Consider the following 22,323-nt stretch of genomic DNA (forward strand, 5'->3'; position numbering starts at 1 on the left):
TGTACAATAGTTTCTACCTTTATCATACCAAGTTGAATTCGTAAAGCTATGAGTTCTTGATCTAAGCCCTTTAGAATGTGATTAACACAAGTTACTGTTTATACTATCATTGGTTAATATAATATCCTTACTAAATAATTCAACTAACTTTACAACTACAAATACCCTACTTCTTTACTCCAATTAGACTGAATTGAATATGATAATATGTTTTTCTTTTTACAACTTTGGATAGTAAAGCAGGCTTCACATTTTCATTTAAGCAGCTTTCCAAACCCTTTACCAAACACTAAGGAATGCTGAAACTTATGAATAATCCATGCTCTCATTTGCCTCCCCCTTACCTGGAAGCTGTGATGAAAGTCCTCCAATACCACTGAATGCAGTGGTCTGATTGGGGGTTGAAAGGGGTGGAAATGCTTTTGCTGGTGACTGAGGGGTACTGAATGCAGAACCCAAATTTGGAGGAAAACCCTGCATACTCTGGGTGTGAGGGGCAGCTGAACCACCTATACTAAGAGATGTCATTCCAGCAAGAGGGTCAATCTAAAGAAAAACATTATAAAAATGTATTAAACATACGCCGAGGAAAGGCAGACACAGGTAAAGCAATCTTTAACAGCAGCTCTTCATACTCTTAAATAGCAAATTCTAACACCCGCTCAATCATGATACTTAAATTCCAGTTACCAAGTGTGTCAGTCACTTTTCTTACTATGTCATATATGGACTAGGTTTAGAGTTTGCCTTTGACAAAATACAGATTGAGTATCCCTTATCGAAAATACTTGAGACCAGAAAAGTTTTCAGTTTTGGATTTTGGAATATTTACATATACATAACCAGGCATAACAATCCCATCATGGGATTCAAAACATGAAATTCATGTGTTTCACATATACCTTTATACACATAACCAGAATGTAATCTTATGCAATATTTTTAAGAATTTTGTGCATGAAACAAAATTATGACTGTTTTGACTCAACACGTAACATCAGATGAGGTATGTAATTTTCTACCTGTGGTGTGTAATGTCAGTGCTCCAAAAGTTTCAGATTTTGGAGCATTTTGGATTTACAGATTAAGGATGCTCAACCTATAACAGAGCCACAAAAAGGGCTACAAAACCCAATGAATGACACTTAAGATGAACTGCCTTGTAAATGTACCACTAAACATTTAGTAGTGACATGGGACAGTTAATATGTTAGTAAATCCTCACAGTGTCCAATAAGCCACTTTAAAACAACCTCTCAAGCTAAATTTAAGTAAGTTTAAACATAAATAGAAGTATCAGAAATTAGAAACAAATCTCCCAGTCAAAATAAACTTAGTCAAAATTCGGGGATTTTGGAAGTGGGGGAAGATCAGCTCCAATTTTGAAAACAAAAACAAGGTATGCTAGTTACCAAAATATATATTTTAAAAATATCTAATAACTGCACTTCCAGGCTTAAGTTTGTGGCACTACTTCATACCTTCATCGCTACAGAAAATGAAAGCAAATGCCTTTTATAAGGTAGTCACTGAATCACTAAGTGCCTCTTTCTTTCCTTAAAACCCAAATCTGCCATTCAATGCATCTGAAAACAGAAGCCAATATGTTGCTCCCAGAGAGAAAGGGGTGGTTGATGTCAGGGAGTAACTTAAATGTACCTTGTTTTTAAAAGAGCAGTTCAGTTGAGAGCTGAAGAGCCCCAGTTATAACAAGTCGTTATGCTCTAGCACTGTTGCTTGGCCCGTGAAGCTACAAACAAGACACATCAGGTTCAAAGGCAGTGCTTACGTCTCAAGAGTCTATGTAATTCATATTTTAAAAACAAACCCTTTTCATTTACCTAAATAAGTTGGTTTGTATATTTCCTCTTAGAGTCACATTCTATTTGATGATTAAAAATCTATTCTTAACTATAATGCCTATTTACAGATCTCCTTTAAAATAAGTGGATGCTAGACATGCAGTTATCTAAGATGTAATAAATTCAGACAATTTACTAGTGACATAGAAGCTTATTCTACTCCAAGTCTATGGCAAATGAACATGTATCAAATGTAGAAGTCATTTACCTGAACAGGAGAAATGGCATCTAAGCTGCTAGCACTAGGAGGACGTCCTTTTGGCATAACTCCAGGTGGTGGTTGTCTGGCCTTATTCATAACATTACTGCAATTGGCTACCATGGTAAGGATAGTTTCCGATAACTCCTGAGAAACACTCCTAAAGTAGAGGGGAAAAGGTGAAAAATATCAGTTTTCCTATTCCCCGGAACATCTAAGTAAACCAAAAAGATTTTTACTCTTTTTCAATTTTTTTTTTAGACGAAATCTCACTCTTTCGCTTAGGATGGAGTGCAGTGGCGCAATCTCAGCTGACTGCAACCTCTGCCCCCTGGATTCAAGCAATTCTCCTGCCTCAGCCTTATGAGTATGAATCTGATTTTCTAAAAAAGAAACTTTGCTGGGTTTGGGCACACTGGGTCATGACTGCAGTCCCATTGCTTTAAGAGGCTGAGGCAGGAGAACTGCTTGAGCCAGGAGTTTAAGGCCAACCTGGGCAAAATCGCAAGGCTTCATCTTCACAGTAAGTATTAAAAAGTTGAGACCAGATGTGGTGGCTCACATCTGTAATCCCAGCACTTTGGAAGGCTGAGGCACGCAGACTGCCTGATGTCAGGCATTCAAGACCAGCCTGGCTAACATGGTGAAACCCCATCTCTACTAAAAATACAAAAATTAGCCGGGCATGGTGGTGCACGCATGTAGTCCCAGCTACTCAGGAGGCTGAGGCAGGAGAATCATGTGAACCCGGGAGGTAGAGGATGCAGTAAGCCAAGATTGCACCACTGTACTCCAGCCTGGGTGACAAAGCAAGACTCCTTCTCCCAAAAAAAAAAAAAAGTTAATCAGGGGCCATGGCATATGCCTATAGTCCCAGCTACTTGGGAGAATGAGGAAGGAGGATCACTGGAACCCAGGAGTTCAAGGCTGCAATAAGCTATGACTGTACCGCAGCACTTTGGCCTGGGTAACAGATAAGAAGAAAAGAGACAGAAAATTTGATGGAACATGTGGCTAAATTTCTGCCATATCCCATCCCTCTGCATCTGTCATCATTAGAATTTTCTGAGTACTGGCTTTTTTTTTTTTCTTTTTTCTTTTTTCTGAGATGGAATGTTTTTCTGTCACCCAGACTGTCGCAATGGCGCGATCTTGGCTCACTGCAACCTCTGCCTCCCAGGTTCAACATTCTCCCGCCTCAGCCTCCCAAGTAGATGGGATTACAGGTGCATGCCATCAGTCTGGCTAATTTTTATGTTTTTGTAGAGATGGGGTTTCACCATGTTGGCCAGGCTAGTCTCAAAGTCCTGACCTCAGGTGATGTGCCCACCTCGGCCTCCCAAAGTGATGGGTTACAGGTGTCAGACACTACACCCAGTGTTGCTTTCTCTTGAAACTAATCTGCACCTCCTAAAAGAACTTGTACACAGTACAACCAAAATATTTCAATGGAAAATCAAGAAACATTCCATAACTTCAACCACTTTGTCAAAAATTATGCCAAAACCCAGACATATCAAAGCAAAAGGTAAGCAATTTTTATACTAGTATTTCATACTACGTGTAGTTACAGACAAAAACACCATGCACAGTAATTACCCTTAACATGCACATGAAGAAGTGACAGATATTCTAAAACAAATGTCAAGTAGGATGAATATTCACTTGACAATTAAACCAATTTTCCTGTTTTAGGTTGCTATTACAGGTTGAGCATCCCAAAAGCAAAAATCTAAATCCCAAACACTCCAAAATCTGAAATTTTTCAATGACAGTGTTTAAAGGAAATGCTCTTTTGAACATTTTGGAGTTTGGATTTTTGAATTTGAGGTGTGTACTAAGGAAGTAAGTATAATGCAAACAGTTAAAAAAAAAAATTAAACCCAAAACACTTCTGGCCCCAAGCATTTCATAGAAAGGATACTCAATCTTTATTGCCTCATACAACTATGCGATCCTTCGTATTTAGAAGCTCTACATGGGCCAAACGTGGTGGCTGACGCCTATAATCCTAGCACTTTGGGAGGCTGAGGCAGGCAGATCACCTGAGGTCAGGCGTTCAAGACAAGCCTGGCCAACATGGTGAAACCCATCTCTATTAAAAATTTTTAAAAATTAGCCAGGCATGTGGCAGGCACCTGTAATCCCAGCTACTCAAGGAGGCTGACGCAGAAGAATCGCTTGAACGCAGGAGGTAGAGGTGGCAGTGAGCCAAGATCGAACCACTGTACTCCGGCCTGGGCGAAAGAGCGCAAGACTCCGTCTCCAAAAAAAAAAAAAAAAAAAAAAAAAAGACTCTACATAATAGCTCAGAACCAAGAGTGGCTTACGCCTGTAACTCCAGCAATTTGAGAGGGAGGTGATGGTGGGAGGACTGCTTGAGAAAGGTGTTTCAAGATCAGCCTGTGAACACAGCAAGACTTCATCTATCTCTACAAAATATTTTACAAATCAGCCAGGTGTGGTGGCACATGTCTATAGTCCTAACTAGCTGAGAGGCTGAGCTGGGAGGAGTGCCTGAGCCCAGGACTTCAAGGCTATAGTGAGCTATGATCACACCAAAAGCACTCCAGTCTTAGAGAAAGAGCCTATTCTTGCCACTTCTAAGGTTTGAAACTGTGTCAGAAATAAGAATTTATCCCTAAATAGTAAAGGTGACATTTTAATTTACCATATTTTGTGCCCACTGTTTTATTTCTACTTTAACATTTCTGAAACCATGTGTCTCACTGGTGATGTGTCATATATTACAATTGGTGGAATTACTTTTTTTGTTTTTGCATTGGACATAAAATATTGGTGTGGCTTACACATTTGAAGGTGTTTTGGATTCAATGCAGTATGATGTAATTACCATCTACTGCTGGATAGCCTGTTTTCCTAACCCATGGCACTGGTCTTTTTGGAACAGTTTCTTTTTAACTTAATGGTTTGTTTGCTTTGTTTTTGACTTTATTCTTTTAAGTACAAGTCAGGGCCAGGTGCAGTGGCTCACAACTGTAATCCCAGAGCTGTGGGAGGCAGAGGCGGATGGGATCACTTGAGGTCAAGAGTTCAAGAGCAGCCTAACCAACGTGGTAAGATCCCATTTCTACCAAAAATACAAAAAATTGGCCAGGTGTGGTGGGGCATGCTGATAGTCCCAGCTACTCGCGAGGCTGAGCCAGGAGAATTGCCTGAACTGAAGAAACAGAGGCTGCAGTGAGCCAAGTTTGCACCGCTGCATTCCATCCTGGGAAACAGGGCAAGACTCTGCCTCAAAAAAAAAAAAAAAAAAAAAAAAAAAAGAGTACAAGTCAGTTGTTTTGCAGAATGTCCCCTGATCTGAGTTTCTCTGGTATTCTAAATTCAGATTAGGTATTATAATCCTATGACATAAATTACATTGTTTTCTTCTCAGTGTATTTTATGAAACATATGATGTAGGTTTCAGCTAGTGATCACTTTGATCAATAGACTAACATGGTTTTATCTGACAGGTTTCTCACTGACGTTGTTTTCCCCCTTTGTAAATACAGCGTAATTTGTGGGGAGATATTTTGAAACTACATAATTATCCAGCTCTTCAAGCATATACCCATTACTATTAGCATGCATTAAAGATTACAATTCCATCAAAATGACTTCTATATTTATTAATTAAAATGACTTTCCTTCTCTGGCATTTATTATCATCAGTATGGACTCAATATACTTTGGATACATTATCTTACTAACTTTTTCAACAAGACAAGTACTGCTAATAGATCAATTAAAGAAATTAATTGAAACCCAGGAGTTAGGTAAACTGCCTTCTTACTTACAATAAAAACATAATTTATGCAATTTTAACAGGCAATTAACTTTCCAGAATATTCCACTGTGGATGGATTAAAATATATAAATCTAAAAGGCTAAACTTTAAAACTTAAAACTGTAGAACACTTAGAGCTTATTAGAGAAGAGTGCTTTGGAATGGACATTATTTGTCGTACAAAGCAGTCTTGTGCATTGTGGAACGTTTAGCCAGTACTGGGTATCACAGGCACATTTCTAATTATGACAACCAAAAAGATCATCAAGCCAAGCATGGTTGCATGCGACTACAGGACCACCTACACACAAGACTCATGCAGAAAGACTGAAGCCAGGAGTTCAAGGTTGCACTGAACTATGATTGTGCCTGTGAACACAAACTGTACTTCAGGCTGCTCAACAACACGGTAAGACCTCATGGCAAAAAATAAAAAGACGCTGAGTATAGGCGGCTCATGCCTATAATCCCAGCACTTTAGGATGCAGTGGTGAGAGGATCGCTTGAGCCCATGAATGAGCCATGATCACACCATTGCACTCTAATCTGGGTAAGAGAACGAGACTGCTCAAAAAAACAATAAAAAGAACTAATGTTGGCTTAGTGTGGTGGCTCATACCTGTAATCCCAGCACTTTGGGAAGCCAAGTCAGGAGGAGTACTTGAGCTCAGGAGTTCAAGACCACCCTGGACAACATGGTAAAGCCCAATCTCCATAAAATTTTTTTTTTTTAAAAAGGCATGCATGATGGTGTGCGCCTGTAATCCCACCTACTCAGAGGCAAGAGAGCAAGACATCATCTCAAAAAATAATAATAATAATAAGCAAAGAAAGAAACAAAATCAAAAGACTGAGGAAGCAAAATCACCCTTGGTTAAAACAACTACTTGTTTAGTGATAATGTTGTTCAAATTTTTTAAAAAGCAAGGAAATAAACTATAAAATCCAAAAGCTAGGGAGGAAGACAAGGGTAGCTTCAAAAAGATCAGTCATCTAACAGTGTATGTTGCACAGCAGAATTACATGTTTTCATTTTATGATGTTTCAAAATTTAAAAACAATACATTCTCATAAGACAAAACAACAGGGGATGGACTGACTTTCAAATATTCTTCCCTTCATGAAAGCAACTAGAAAATAGTGTCCAACTTTTTCAGAAATTTGGAAATTAAACAAAGGCTTGTAACAACAGGGGAATTTTTTTGGGGGGACGGAGGTTTGCTCTTGTTGCCTAGGCTGGAGTGCAGTGGTGCAATAATCTTGGCTCACCACAACCGCTGCCTCCCGGGTTCAAGCAATTCTCCTGCCTCAGCCTTCAGAGTAGCTGGGATTACAGGCATTTGCCACCGCACCTGGGTAATTTTGTATTTTTAGTAGAGACAGGGTTTCTCCATGTTGGTCAGGCTGGTCCTGAACTCCTGACCTCAGGCGATCTGCCTGCTTTGGCCTCCCAAAGTGCTGGGATTACAGGTAAGATCCACCACGCCCAGACACAACTGGGGAATTTTTATTCAAGAGACTACAGAGCTTTCTAGATAATTAATTTGCCCTATTCCCATCTCCAGCTCCACAGAAAGCTTAGAAGCTGACAGCCCTCAATCACAATGGAAACCAGCAGCCTGAGAGGTGAGTCAAAACAGGGTTAAAACATCTTCAAAGCCTCTTTCTCAGTGAATTTGTCATTATTTCACCTGTATAGGAGTCAATGTGAGAACACAATGACAAGGCTGTCTTCCTTTGACCTAAAAACTGACCCAAACAAAAACCTTTTCCTCACGAGGTGTTTGCAAAAAACATTTAAACGTAGTTGTATTAAACTTTGTGCCTGGCTAAGGTGGAAGACTATTATAGTTGGAGCAAACCACAGGCTAACTAAAAATCGGTAAAGAAAAACTTTGGAAGTAAAGACTAAGGTGGCTGTTAACTGCCAGGCTTAGCGCTAAGGGTGTGCACCAAAGCACATGTAAGACTCTCCCAGAGCAAAAACTAATTATTGATTCCCAGGATTAGGTTTAAGAAAATCTGTTCAAGATCAAAATAACTGAACTGAAGGGAAGCACAAGAATAATATCTCAGCCGGGCATGGTGGCTCACGCCTGTAATCCAAGCGCTTTGTAGGCCAAGGCGGGCGGACCACCTGAGGTCGGGAGCTCAAGACCAGCCTGACCAACATGGTGAAACCCCATCTTTTAAAAAAAAAAAAAAGAAAGAAAGAAAGAAAGAAAGAAAAAAAAAAAAGAGTATCATCTCAAAGAACATGTCCACAGAAATAAGCCAAAAAAAATTATTTTATTTCCTGTGTCAGACACCACACTCTACAACATAACAAATAATTCTGAAGAGAAAAAGTACAATAACTGTAATAAAGCTTCACTAATGGGTGGACCACCACACATTCAATAAGACAAAAGAGTTAATTTGAAGATCGATCAATTAAGATTATCCAGCCTGAGAAAACGAAAAAGAGTGGGGAGAACTCAAGAGACATGTGGAACACCACTGAGTGTGCCACCACAAACATAATGGGAATACAAGGAAAGAACAAGGTGCAGAAAGGTTTGTAGAAATAATAAATGAAAACTCCCCTAAATTTTATAAAAAACATTAATCTAAAAATCCAAGAAATTCAATAAATTCTAAGTAGAATAAACTCAGAGATTCCTACCTAGACCGATCTAATCAAGCTAATGAAAGAAAAAAAGACAAGGAGAGTGTCCTACCAGCAGCAAGATAGAAGCAACACATCACATACAATACTCAATAAATTAACAGCTGATATCTCATCAGAAACTATGGAAGACAGAAAGCAGTGGGGGAGCATATTCAAAATGTTCAAAGAAAAGGAATGCCAACCAGGAATCCTTTAAGTGGCAAAACTATCCCCAAAGACACAGGAGGAATTAGGATATTCCCTAGATTACAAGAAGTCTATTCATGGGCCGGGCGCGGTGGCTCACGCCTATAATCCCAGCACTTTGGGAGGCCGAGGCGGGTGGATCACGAGGTCAAGAGATCGAGACCATCCTGGTCAACATGGTGAAACCCCGTCTCTACTAAAAATACAAAAAATTAGCTGGGCATGGTGGCACGTGCCTGTAATCCCAGCTACTCAGGAGGCTGAGGCAGGAGAATTGCCTGAACCCAGGAGGCGGAGGTTGCGGTGAGCCGAGATCGCGCCATTGCACTCCAGCCTGGGCAACAAGAGCGAAACTCCATCTCAAAAAAAAAAAAAAAAAAAAAAGTCTATTCATTGCCAGCAGTCCTACTGAAGCAAATATTCAAGAATCCTGGTGTAAATGAAAAGACGCTGAATACTAACTAACCTGAATCCATATGAAAAAAAATACTGGTAAAGAAAGACACACAGGTAAATACGAACGACAGTAAAAATCTCCTAGTTAAAGAACAACTGGGTTGGGTGCAGTGGCTCATGCCTGTAATCCCAACATTTTGGGAAGTAAAAACGGGAGATCAATTAAGGCCAGAGGTTCGAGACAAGACTGGGAAACATACTAAGACCTCAACTTTACAAAAAATAAAAAAATTTATCAGGTGTGGTAGCACACGCTTGTGGTCCCAGCTACCTGGGAGGACTGCTTTAAGCCTGGAGGGTTGAGGCTGCAGTGAGCTGTGATCGTGACAGTGAACTCCGGCCTGGATAACAAAGTGAGACCCCATCTCAAAAAAACAACTGCATGACGCATGAATTAGAAATCTCTAGGCCAGGCATGGTGGCTCATGCCTGTAATCCCAGCACTTTGGGAGACTGAGGCGGGCGGATCACGAGGTCAAGAGATCATGGCCAACATGGTGAAACTCCATCTCTACTAAAAGAATACAAAAATTAGCTGGGCATGGTGGCAGAGGTTGCAGTGAGCCGAGATCACACCACTGCACTCCAGCCTGGCACCTGGCAACAGAGCAAGACTCTGTCTCAAAAAAAAAAAAAAAAAAAAAAAAAAATCCCTTGGTGATCACATAATGTATAAAGGTTTAATTTGCATGACAATAATGGCAAAAGTGGAGGAGGGAGGAAACAAAGCCAAACTAAAGAAAATTTTTGGATCCTACTGAAATTCAGTTGATATTAATAAGTAAAAGATTGGAATGAGTTAAAATGTTAGTTTTAATACCTAAGGTAGCCACTAAGAAACAAATCAAAAAATAAAGCCAAAGAAGCAAAGTACTTAAGATGGTACACTACAAAGTATCTACTTAACAGTAAGAGAGGCAGTAATGGAAGAACAGAGGAACAACAGCGACTGATGAGATACAAAGATTAACAGCAAAAGAGCTCTACATTATCAATAAAAACATTAAATGCAAGATAGGCAGAATGTAGTAAACACACACAGAAATTCACAAATACACTCCAACCATACCTTCTCTAAAAGAGACTTCCTTCAGATTAAGATACGTATAGTTGGGGAAAAAAAAGATATACCAAGCAAACAATAAGAGAACTATAATGGTTATACTAGTATCAAACAAAACGAACATTTAAGAAAAAAACTGTTAAGACATTTTAAAATAACAGTCAATGCATCAGAAACATGTAACAATTAAGACCAGGCATGGTGGCTCACGCCTGTAATCCCAGTACTTTGGGAGGCCAAGGCGGGTAGATCACCTGAGGTCAGGAGTGCAAGCTCAGCATGGGAAACAAGGTGAAACCTCGTCTCTACTAAAAGTACAAAAAAAAGAAAAATTAGCTGGGCATGATGGTGCACGCCTGTAGTCCTAGCTACTCCAGAGGCTAAGGCAGGAGAATCACTTAAACCTGAGAGATGGAGGTTGCAGTGAGTCAAAACCGTGCAACCACATTCCATCCTGGGCACCAGAGTGAGACACAAGACTGAACCCAAAAAAAAAAAAAAAAAAAAAAAAGAAAGAAAAAATTAATAATTTTAAAAATACATGTACTTAAAAACAAAGCCCCAAAACACACGAAGGAAAAACTGAAAAAAACTGAAGGGAGAAAAAGACAGTTAAAAAATAATTGGAGACCGGGCACAGTCGCTAATAGCTGTAATCCCAGCACTTTGGGAGGCTGAGGCAAGTGGATCACATGAGGACTGGAGTACCAGACTAGCGAGGCCAACATGGTGAAATTCCACCTCTAATAAAAATTTTTAGATTCTCTGGGTGTGGTAGCAGGCATCTGTAATCCCAGCTACTCAGGGGGCCGAGGCACAAGAATCACTTGAAGCCAAGAGGCAGAGGTTGCAGTGAGCCAAGATCACACCACTGGACTACAGCCTGGGTGACTAATGTAAAATACAAAATCAAATACTTCTATATTCCACTTTTTTTTTTTTTTAATAAGATGGGGTTTCACCATGATGGCCAGGCTGGTCTTGAACTCCTGACCTCAGGTGATCCACCCACCTCATTCTTCCAAAGTGCTAGGATTACAGGCGTGCGCCACCACACCTGGCTCTATACTCCACTTTCAATAACAGTTCTACGAAGATAGGCCAAGTACAGTAGCTCATGCCTGTCGATCCCAGCAGTTTGGGAGGCCAAAGTGGTAGGATGCCTTGAGGACAGGAGTTTGACACTATCCTGGGTAAGAGAGTAAAATCCTGTCTCTACAAAAAAGCATAAAATTAGCTGGGCATGGTGACGCATAGCTATAATGCAAGCTACTCTAGAGTTTGAGGGAGGAGGTAGAGGCTGTAGTGAGCCATGATCATGCCACTGTACTCCAGCCTGGGTAACAACACACAAAAAAAATTAAGGCCAGGTGTGGTGACTCATGCCTGCAATCCCAGCACTTTGGGAGGCCAAACTGGACAGATCACTTGAGGTGAGAAGTTCCAGACCAGCCTGGCCAACATGGTGAAACCCATCTCTAATAAAAATACAAAAATCGGGCCAGGGGCGGTGGCTCACGCCTGTAATCCCAGCACTTTGGGAAGCCGAGGCGGGTGGATCATAAGGTCAAGAGATCGAGACCATCCTGGTCAACAAGGTGAAAGCCCATCTCTACTAAAAATACAAAAATTAGCTGGGCATGGTGGTGCGCGCCTGTAGTCCCAGCTACTCAGGAGGCTGAGGCAGGAAAATCGCTTGAACCCAGGAGGCGGAGGTTGCAGTGAGCTGAGATCAGGTCATTGCACTCCAGCCTGGGTAAAGTAACAAGAGGGAAACCCCGTCTCAAAAAAAAAAAAAAAAAAAAAAAAAAAAAAAAAAAAAAACACAAAAATCGGCTGAGTGAGGTGGCTCATGCCTATAATCCCAGCACTTTGGGAGGCCGAGGTGGGCGGATCACGAGGTCAAGAGATTGAGACCGTCCTGGCCAGCATAGTGAAACCTGTCTCCAAAAAAAAAAAAAAAAAAAAAAAAAAAAATCAGCTGGGGGTGGTGGGGTGACTCTATAGTCAAGCTACTTGGGAGGCTGAGGCAGGAAAATCGCTTGAGCATGCGAGGCAGAGGTTGTAGTGAGCCAAGATCGCGCCACTGCACTCCAGCTTGGGCAACAGAGTGAGACTCTGCCTCAAAAACAAAAAAACAAAAAAAAAAAAAAGAAAAAGAAAATTAAGTGTTAAATAAATAAAATACCTAATAAATTTAACAAAATCTGTGTGAGACGTACACTGAAAATGAAAAAATATCATTGAAAAAAATTAAACAGGCTGTACACGGTGGCTCATGCCTGTAATCCCAGTACTTTGGGAGGCCCAGGTGGGCAGATCACAAGGTCAGGAGTTCAAGACCAGCATGGCCAACGTAATGAAACCCCGTCTCTAGTAAAAATACAAAAATTAGCCAGGCATGTGGTAGGCACCTCTAATCCCAGCTATTCTGGAGGCTGAGGCAAGAGAACTGCTTGAACCCAGAAGGCGGAGGTTGCAGTGAGCCAAGATCACATCATTGCACTCCAGCCTGGGTGACACGAGTGAAACTCCATCTCAAAAAATAAAGAAAAGAAAGAAAGAAAACTATTAAAAGCCTAAATAAGTAGAAAACATACCAGATTCATGGATTAAAAAGACAATGTTATTAATGTGGCAGTACTCCCCACATTAATAATTAAGAAACCAAAAATAGCCCAGGTGTGGTGACTCACACTTGTAATTGCAGCACTTTGGGAGGCTGAGGCAGGAGGACCACTTGAGCCCAGGAGTTTGAGATCAGCTTGGGCTACATACTGAGACCTCATCTCTACAATAATAATAATAATTATTATTATTAATATTATTATTATTAACCAGCTGAGAGTGATGGCATGTGCCTGTGGTCTCAGGCACCTGAGAGACTGACCTGGGAGGATCGCTTGAGACAGGAATTTGAGGTTGTACTGATCTATGATTGCACCACTGTACTCCAAACTAGTAGACACTGAGACCTTGCCACTTACAAGAGAGAGACCATAAACAAACCCATGAACTAAGGGCAATTGCTTTTTCTGAGATAATTCAAAAGGGAAAGTAGTGGTCTCAACACATGCTGCTGGAACAATTGCATACACATGCAAAAGATGAATTTGGGCCTCTATCTCACACCGGATCTAGTATGTATCATAAGTAGTATAGGACTTTGAACTTAAAAACCATTGGACCATCTTAAGCCGCGGTCACTTTCTTTGAACTCCCTCTTCCCCATATCTACAACTTAATACAGCAATATAATCCAATGTAAAAGAAGAGTCATATTCAAGTATGCACTTCTTACCCTGCACAAGCTTGCAAACAGGCCAACATTGTCGCCAGAGTTTCTGGAGGAAGTTGAGCACTTTTGGGCTGGTCTTTTTCTGGGGCAAGTCCACCCAAAATAGAAGGACATCGTCTCTTTAAAAAAGTCATACATGCCTGGATAAAAGGCTCCTGAAGAACAGAAAAGTCTCTCAGTGATTTTAAATTGACCTTAAATGTTTTCAAGTTAAAGATAACTACTAAGCACTATGACTAAAATCCAAAATAAATAACATCTTCATTGCCATTTTAAAAAATTGTTTCTTGGCCGGGCGCGGTGGCTCAAGCCTGTAATCCCAGCACTTTGGGAGGCCGAGGCGGGTGGATCACAAGGTCAAGAGATCGAGACCATCCTGGTCAACATGGTGAAACCCCGTCTCTACTAAAACTACAAAAAATTAGCTGGGCATGGTGGCGCGTGCCTGTAGTCCCAGCTACTCAGGAGGCTGAGGCAGGAGAATTGCCTGAACCCAGGAGGCGGAGGTTGCGGTGAGCCGAGATCGTGCCATTGCACTCCAGCCTGGGTAACAAGAGCGAAACTCCGTCTCAAAAAAAAAAAAAAAAAAATTGTTTCTTTTAAATTTCTTTCTACTTTCAGTTTATTACTGCTACACAAATTTTAAAAGTTGTTAATTTAGCCATTTTAGCCACCAAAATTTTAGAGCAAAAATAAATGAACAAATCCTGCTTACCCCATGCTCTCGAATTTTATCTGTGAGCCACTTATCAAGTTTGAGGTATTCACGACGTGAAGCAAGTGCAGCAAGGTCAATAACAAAGGCAAATGGAGTACCATTTAGCAGCATTGACAAGGCCTAAAGGACAAACCATATTAGAAAATGCAAAATAAAATAAAATAAAATAAAAAAGAAAATGCAAGTAGAGCAATTAAGTAACTATTTCTGTCCCATATTCTGATTCTTGCTTTCCACAAACAAGTTCAAATAAACCACACTGCTAATATTTCCTTGGTCACAATTTAAACAGCTTAGTACAATTCAGGGTAACATTAGTCATTATTTTCTAAAATAAGATCACATTTTAAAGGTGAATACATGATACTACCTTCCAAACAAACTTTACCACGCTTTTAAAAATAACTAAACCTAGAGCAGAACAAGACTCAAAGCATAAATAATTATCCCTACTCATTTTTCAAAATCTACACATTGGCTTAAGCACAACTATATCACCAAACACCTAGTGATTAATAATACAGAGTCTAGGCCATGCATGTGGTTCATGCCTATAAACCCAGCACTTTTGGAGGCCGAGGTGGGCAGATCACCTGAGGGCAAGAGTTTAAGACAAGTCTGGTCAACATGGTAAAACCCTACTAAAAATACAAAAATTAGCCAGGGATGGTGGCAGGTGCCTCTAGTCCCAGCTACTTGGGAGACTGAGGCAGGAGAATCACTTGAACCTGGGAGGCGGAGGTTGCAGTGAGCCAAGATGGCGTCACTGTACTCCAGCCTGGTTGGCACAGTAAGATTCCGTCTCCAAAAGGAAAAAAATAAAGATATAGAGTTGTTTGTCAATTACATATTTGTCAAAAGATTAATTCTCAGAGTTGCTAAAGGGAAGAAACATGCCTAGTTTCCCCAAAAATTATATCTAACAGATAACTTACGAGAAAAGCTAACTTTACACTATAAAACAGCTTTACAATACACGAAAGACCAATCAAAAATAAATGAAAACATTTTTATCTACCTAAAGCAACTCTCCTTCCTATCCTTTTCAAGAAATCTCTAAATTTCAACTCATTCTAAGAGCTAGTTACATGTGAATTATTCCTAGAGCATCTTTGTTACTTAAGCGTTTATCTTTTTTCTCATTAGTAAATAAACCAGTGTCATTCTGTCCCTCTGAACTCACCTTCAAGTCCTGGGCCACATCAAGTATTCGAGACAATTTGGCCTGATCATACTGCTCCCCTCTCATGTACCATTCTGCCATTGCATGCATGATGAGTTGGCGAATTGAGGGAGACTGTCCCTAAGAAGGGGAAGAAAGATTAAATAGCAATACTGTAAACAATGTGATAGATACTATTACAAATGCCCAGCTAATTTTACTAGAACTTGTACAAAAATCAGGTATACCTATGCTGACATTAAGTTCAGGCCTCAAACTATGCAATTACCATGATGTTCTTTATGGAAAAGCCAAGTTACTTCCACATCTTCCAAATAAAGCCTGTTCCTAGACTTGGGTCACACAGTCAGTCATTCAACAAACTTGTATGTCCTATTTTAAGTCTGCCTAACATTTTCAGAAACCAAATGTGAACAAGATTATGTGAATATAAGGTTATATCAAATTTATATAATTACTTTAAATACAATTACTGGTATATAAATAAAAGCAAAGTAGTTTAAGGTAACCATTTCTTATGTTGCACGGTATAACGTTGGCTGTATCACTACTTCTGGGAGTGGCACCTGTACATACATTCTAAATCTTTTTATTTCCACAAACAAGAACGTTTGCTTTTATAATTCCATTCCCCTCCCCCCCCCAGTAGCCTGGTTTTAAGAAACAACCATGAATGATGCAAACAAGCACCTGGAACTCAGTGAGTATTTCTCATAGAAGCAACAGCAAGGTCATTACTATTGCTATATTCAAGTAATACTCTAGTAATTATACTAGAGTAGCAGATGGTCTGCTAGAATAAGTATTCAATCACAAGTGAGGAGATGCAGCTTGATTACCAGCCATTTCTACCTCACAGCTATGGTGAGAAAGGGATAAAAACCATCTGGACTGCAAATGCTTGGTTAAATGTTTATCATGCATTTTGTAAACTGTAAATCTACAATGTTAATTGAGTTTCTAGGAAAGGAGGAGAAACTAACTGAATGACCTAGAACTAATGTTAACATTTCTCACTTATAATAAAGAGCCTTATTTCCTTAATTTGTAAAAAGCACTTGTATATATAATATAAGCTATTTCAAGAATGGGTAAAGGAAAAAGTACCTAAAAAGGGTACTTGAGGTAAAGGGGAAGATAATTTTTTTCTGTATTTATCATATAATGTAGGATATTAGCATGGGCAACATGGAGAGACTGTCTCTACAAAAATTCAAAAAATTAATGAGGTATGGTGGCATGTGCCTGTGGTCCCATCTACTCAGGAGGCTGAGACAGGATGATTGACTGAGCCTGGAAGGTTGAAGCTGCAGTGAGAAATGTTTGGAACCACTGCACTCCAGCCTAGGTAACAGGGCAAGATCCTCTCTCAAAAAAAAAAAGAAAAAAAGGAGGAAAAAAAAAAAAACAATCAGTGGACAAAAGAATACTTACTTGCCAAATACATTCTACAAAATTAGAGGTGAAAAGCACAGGGGCTTGAAAGACATTTCAGCACAAACTGAAATAAAATGTAAATGTTGGATTTAGATAAATTAGAAAAGAATGCTACAATTGATCTGCAATCTTCTCTCATTTCCTATGAAAATATGACATCAATACCTCCTGCCTTCATGAGAGATTTTTAAGCTCCTTAGTATAAAAAGGAAAGTCATGCCCTAACAATACACACCTTTCTTAATACTAAAACTATTAAATATTGGTGGGGCATGGTGGCTCACGCCTATAATCCCAACACTTTGGGGGGCTGAGGTGGGGGGATCATTTGAGGTCAGGAGTTCAAGAACATCCTGGCCAACATGGTGAAATCCAGCTTCTACTAAAAATACAAAAATTAACCTGGCGTGGTACTACTGCACACCTGTAATCCCAGCTCCTTGGGAGGCAGAGGCAGAATAGCTTGAACCCAGGAGATGGATGTTGCAGTGAGCCAAGATCGCACCACTGCACTCCAGCCTGGGCAACAGAGCAAGACTCCATCAAAAGAAAGGAAGGGAAGGAAGGAAGAAAAGGGAAGGAAAGGAAGGAAAGAAAGGAAAGAAAAGAAAGGCGGCCAGGCGCAGTGGCTCCCGCTTGTAATCCCAGCACTTTAGGAGGCCGAGACAGGCAGATCATGAGGTCAGGAGTTTGAGACCAGCCTGGCCAACATGGTGAAAGCCCATTTCTACTAAAAAATACAAAAATTAGCCAGGCACAATAGCTCAAGGCTGTAGTCCCAGCTATTTGGGAGGCTGAGGAAGGAGAATCACTTGAACCAGGGAGGCGGAGGTTGCAGTGAGCAGAGATTGTGCCACTGCACTCCAGCCTGGGCAACAGAGTGAGACTCGGTCTCAAAAAAAACGAAAAAGAAATTATTAAAGATTATTTTGCCTCCTTGCTTTGGGATCTTATATTTTTAATGCTCACATGATTCTAAAAGATAAAACAACTTTTATGACAGTATGACTTCTGGTCATAATTCAAAGATGGAAAATAAATTTGTCTGGTCGAGCTTTCACAATACTCCAAAGAATTTATATTATTCAGACAAAAAAATGGTAAGCACACAGTCACATCTTACCTGCCCATGCCATGCATAGTGCAAAATAATAGCTGAGTTAGGGTGGTTTCCAAGGAAAATTGGCATCAGAGTGGAGATGAGTTCATGGCGCAAGGTATGCCAAGAGGTGTTAATTTGCAGTAAGGCCAATACCAGCATGTCTGGACAGTGTTTGATAGGGAAGCTGAAGAGTTGTTTGACTTGCTCATACTGCCCAACCTCTGCAAGCCTCAGCAGAGATTCAATCAAATCCAAGCTCTTCCTAACAAGAATGGAAGAAAGATGTGTTATCAATGAAAATACATGTATACATATTAATTTTCAAAATAAATGATGCCAGCTTTTAAGGACAAAACCAAGTTGGTGTCATGTTTTATTAGAAGTCTGAAGTCCAGAGCACTCTCTTAAGAATTAATTTTTGCGGCTGGGCGCAGTGGCTCAAGCCTGTAATCCCAGAACTTTGGGAGGCCGAGGCGGGTGGATCACGAGGTCAAGAGATCGAGACCATCCTGGTCAACATGGTGAAACCCCGTCTCTACTAAAAATACAAAACATTAGCTGGGCGTGGTGGCGCGTGCCTGTAATCCCAGCTACTCGGGAGGCTGAGGCAGGAGAATTGCCAGAACCCAGGAGGCGGAGGTTGTGGTGAGCCGAGATCGCGCCATTGCACTCCAGCCTGGGTAACAAGAGCGAAACTCCGTCTCAAAAAAAAAAAAAAAAAAGAATTAATTTTTGCCAAGAGGTTGAATCTGGTTGACTTTAACTGAGCCTGAATATCTAACTCCATCCTCAGTGCATGAAAAACATGGAGATAGATAATGAAGTCAATACCATAAGAAAACAGCTAAGAAAATAACACGGAGTAGACTAGAGAACAAATGATGTATTTCTCCATCAAACCAACAGCAAAAATTAAAAGCCAGAATGAAGAGCGATTTACAGAATAAAAGAAACCATAGACTGTGTCTGGATTCTCAATCACAGAAATTCTTTTTTTTTTTTTTGAGACGGAGTTTCGCTCTTGTTACCCAGGCTGGAGTGCAATGGCGCGATCTCGGCTCACCGCAACCTCCGCCTCCTGGGTTCAGGTAATTCTCCTGCCCCAGCCTCCTGAGTAGCTGGGATTACAGGCATGTGCCACCATGCCTAGCTAATTTTTTGTATTTTTAGTAGAGACGGGGTTTCACCATGTTGACCAGGACGGTCTCGATCTCTTGACCTCGTGATCCACCCGCCTCAGCCTCCCAAAGTGCTGGGATTACAGGCTTGAGCCACCGCGCCCGGCCAATCACAGAAATTCTTAAAAGACATTTTTGAGAGGCTGGGTGCAGTGGCTCATGCCTGTAATCCCAGTATTCTGGGAAGCCGAAGAGGGTGGATCATCTGTGGTCAGCAGTTCAAGACCAGCCTGACCAACGTGGTGAAACCCCATCTCTACTAAAAACACAAAAATTAGCTGGGCGTGGTGGTGAGCACCTGTAATCCCAGCTACTCAGGAGGCTGAGGCAGGAGTATTGCTTCAACTCGGGAGGCGGAAGTTGCAGTGAGCCAAGATCATACCACTGCACTCCAGCCTGGCAACAGAGCAAGACGCCATCTCAGAAAAAAATAAATAAGAAAGACATTTTCCAGCCAATTAGGGAAACTTAAATATAAACAACTAGCTATATTAAAGAAATGTTATGCCGGGCGCGGTGGCTCAAGCCTGTAATCCCAGCACTTTGGGAGGCCGAGGCGGGTGGATCACGAGGTCGAGAGATCGAGACCATCCTGGTCAACACGGTGAAACCCCGTCTCTACTAAAAAATACAAAAAATTAGCTGGGCATGGTGGTGCGTGCCTGTAATCCCAGCTACTCAGGAGGCTGAGGCAGGAGAATTGCCTAAACCCAGGAGGCGGAGGTTGCGGTGAGCCGAGATCGCGCCATTGCACTCCAGCCTGGGTAACAAGAGCAAAACTCTGTCAAAAAAAAAAAAAAAAAAAAAAAAAAAAAAAAAGAAATGTTATTTGCTAATGTGATAACGATATTTAAGCTTTATAAAAATGAAAAGAGACCTTTATCTGTTCAACGAAGAAGAAATGACCAGGCGTGGTGGCTCACGCCTGTAATCCAAGCACTTTGGAGGCCAAGGCAGGCGGATCACCAGAGGTCAGGAGTTCAAGACCAGCCTGACCAACATGGTGAAACCCCGTCTTTTTTTTAAAAAAAAGAAATAGAAAAAGAAAAAATACTACTAAATACATTAGACTCACAAGGAGAAAAAAATGAAGCTTACAAATCTAATGTTGGCTACCACCTAAGGAAATGACACACAACTACCAAAAAAGTAAAGGCAATTATCTGATCAGTAACAGAAACGTGTTCTATAAGGGTATAGATAGAAAAAAGCTGAAGATACATTATGAAGTAGATCTCTCTGGGGAACAATTCAGGCCATGCTACCTCCCTGAACCCCTGTGTATTTCAACAATGGTAGAAGTACTTATACCATTCTGTGTTTACACATTCACAGAGAGGAATGACTGGAGACAGTCCCAAGAAAAACCTGATCTAGACACTCGGGGAGTAAGATTCTACCTCCAAAATCTGAAACTAGAACTCAGAAAAAGTAGATACTTGAGCTGAAAAGTATTAGATTTGGCCAGGCACAGTGACTCACACCTATCATCCCAACACTTTGGCTCACTTGAGGTCAGGAGTTTGAGACCAGCCTGGACAACATGGTGAAACCCCGTCTCTACTAAAAATACAAAAATTAGCCCAGCGTGATGGTGTGCACCTATAATCCCAGCTACTTGGGAGGCTAAGGCAGGAGAATCAATTAAACCTGGGAGATGGGGGTTGCAGTGAGCCGAGATTGTGCCACTGCACTGTAGCCTGGGTGACAGCGAGACTCCATCCCAGAAGAGTAGAGAGGAGAGAGGAGAGAGGAGAGGGGAGGGGTGGTGGAGAGAGGAGGAGGGGGGAGGGGAGAGGGGAAAGAGGAGAAGGGAGAGGAGAAGGGAGAGGAGGGGAAGAGAGGGGAAGAGTGGGGACCAGAGGGAAAGAGGGGGAGAATAGAGGAGAGAAGAGGTGAGAGGAGGGGGAGGGGGAAGAGGGAAAGAAGGGGAGAGATCAGGGGAGAAGAGTGTAAAGGGGAGGGGAGGGGAGGGAAAAGAGGAAAGGAGGAGACTAGATTTGATGAGCGGGCCATCTTGAGCAACTTACAAAGAAAAGGCAGTAAACTCTACAGAAGAGATCTCAACACTAAGCAAGAAAAGAAGTACAAACCTCTTTCCAACATTTGATAGTTTCAGATTTGATGCTTTAAAGAAAACCCTTAAGGACAGATCTTGTAAGATATAACTAATGATAAGGGACTGAAAAAGAATTTATCCACCAACCCCCCTCTATAAAAACTTAAGTAGGGGGCCGGGCGCGGTGGCTCAAGCCTGTAATCCCAGCACTTTGGGAGGCCGAGGCGGGTGGATCACGAGGTCGAGAGATCGAGACCATCCTGGTCAACATGGTGAAACCCCGTCTCTACTAAAAATACAAAAAATTAGCTGGGCATGGTGGTGCGTGCCTGTAATCCCAGCTACTTAGGAGGTTGAGGCAGGAGAATTGCCTGAACCCAGGAGGCGGAGGTTGCGGTGAGCCGAGATCGTGCCATTGCACTCCAGCCTGGGTAACAAGAGTGAAACTCCGTCTCAAAAAAAAAAAAAAAAAAAAAAAAAAAAAAAACTTAAGTAGGGTCACTAAAACCATTGCTTCATTTAAACCTGTTAACTATGTACTTGGCTTACTATTAATTTTATATTTCAGAAAAGAAGTAACCCTTTAAATGAATGCTGGAAAGAAGTGTTTACCATGTGGCAATTTCTCGATTGTCATCCTCTGGTGGTGCTTTCAGAATATCAGTGGCAACAGTATGACAGGGATAGTCAGCAAAACAGAAGATCTCTGGATTTATAAGGGAATGTTGAATGAAGGAGAGCTGCAATGACAAGAAAACGCTTACCACATTAATAATTGTGAATGCTATAAAAATCTGAAATGTTTTCATTAGTCTACTGTCAATCTTATCAGGTGTGGCAATTTCCCTTTTAAAATCTTAATTATTTGCCCTTTGAAAACCACACAAACGCCGGGCGCGGTGGCTCAAGCCTATAATCCCAGCACTTTGGGAGGCCGAGGCGGGTGGATCACGAGGTCAAGAGATCGAGACCATCCTGGTCAACATGGTGAAACCCCATCTCTACTAAAAAAAATACAAAAACATTAACTGGGCATGGTGGCGCGTGCCTGTAATCCCAGCTACTCGGGAGGCTGAGGCAGGAGAATTGCCTGAACCCAGGAGGCGGAGGTTGCGGTG

At 41.1% G+C, this 22,323-nt stretch overlaps 1 protein-coding gene and 1 non-coding gene across 8 annotated transcripts in view; both read right to left on the minus strand.

Moving 5' to 3' along the window:
* The window catches only part of CNOT1 (CCR4-NOT transcription complex subunit 1), a 91,137-nt gene that overhangs the window by 40,154 nt on the left and 28,660 nt on the right, over window positions 1-22,323 (minus strand). For all 7 annotated transcript variants that reach the window (XM_032284064.1, XM_032284071.1, XM_032284068.1 and 4 more), the window contains exons 12-18: window positions 21,818-21,945; window positions 17,990-18,230; window positions 15,430-15,549; window positions 14,244-14,366; window positions 13,532-13,683; window positions 2,071-2,221; window positions 345-546 (exon numbers count right to left, since the gene is read on the minus strand). In XM_032284064.1, the coding sequence (XP_032139955.1) occupies window positions 345-546; window positions 2,071-2,221; window positions 13,532-13,683; window positions 14,244-14,366; window positions 15,430-15,549; window positions 17,990-18,230; window positions 21,818-21,945 (1,117 nt within the window). The remainder of the gene's footprint in view (window positions 1-344; window positions 547-2,070; window positions 2,222-13,531; window positions 13,684-14,243; window positions 14,367-15,429; window positions 15,550-17,989; window positions 18,231-21,817; window positions 21,946-22,323) is intronic.
* Window positions 1,652-1,787, minus strand: LOC116555850. The gene has a single exon (XR_004270701.1). It is a non-coding gene; the product is annotated as a small nucleolar RNA SNORA50 (small nucleolar RNA).

This window comes from Sapajus apella, unplaced genomic scaffold (assembly GCF_009761245.1).
Source record: "Sapajus apella isolate SASKATOON/1434 unplaced genomic scaffold, GSC_monkey_1.0 scaffold15, whole genome shotgun sequence".
In the NCBI taxonomy this organism is placed as follows: Eukaryota; Metazoa; Chordata; class Mammalia; order Primates; family Cebidae; genus Sapajus; species Sapajus apella.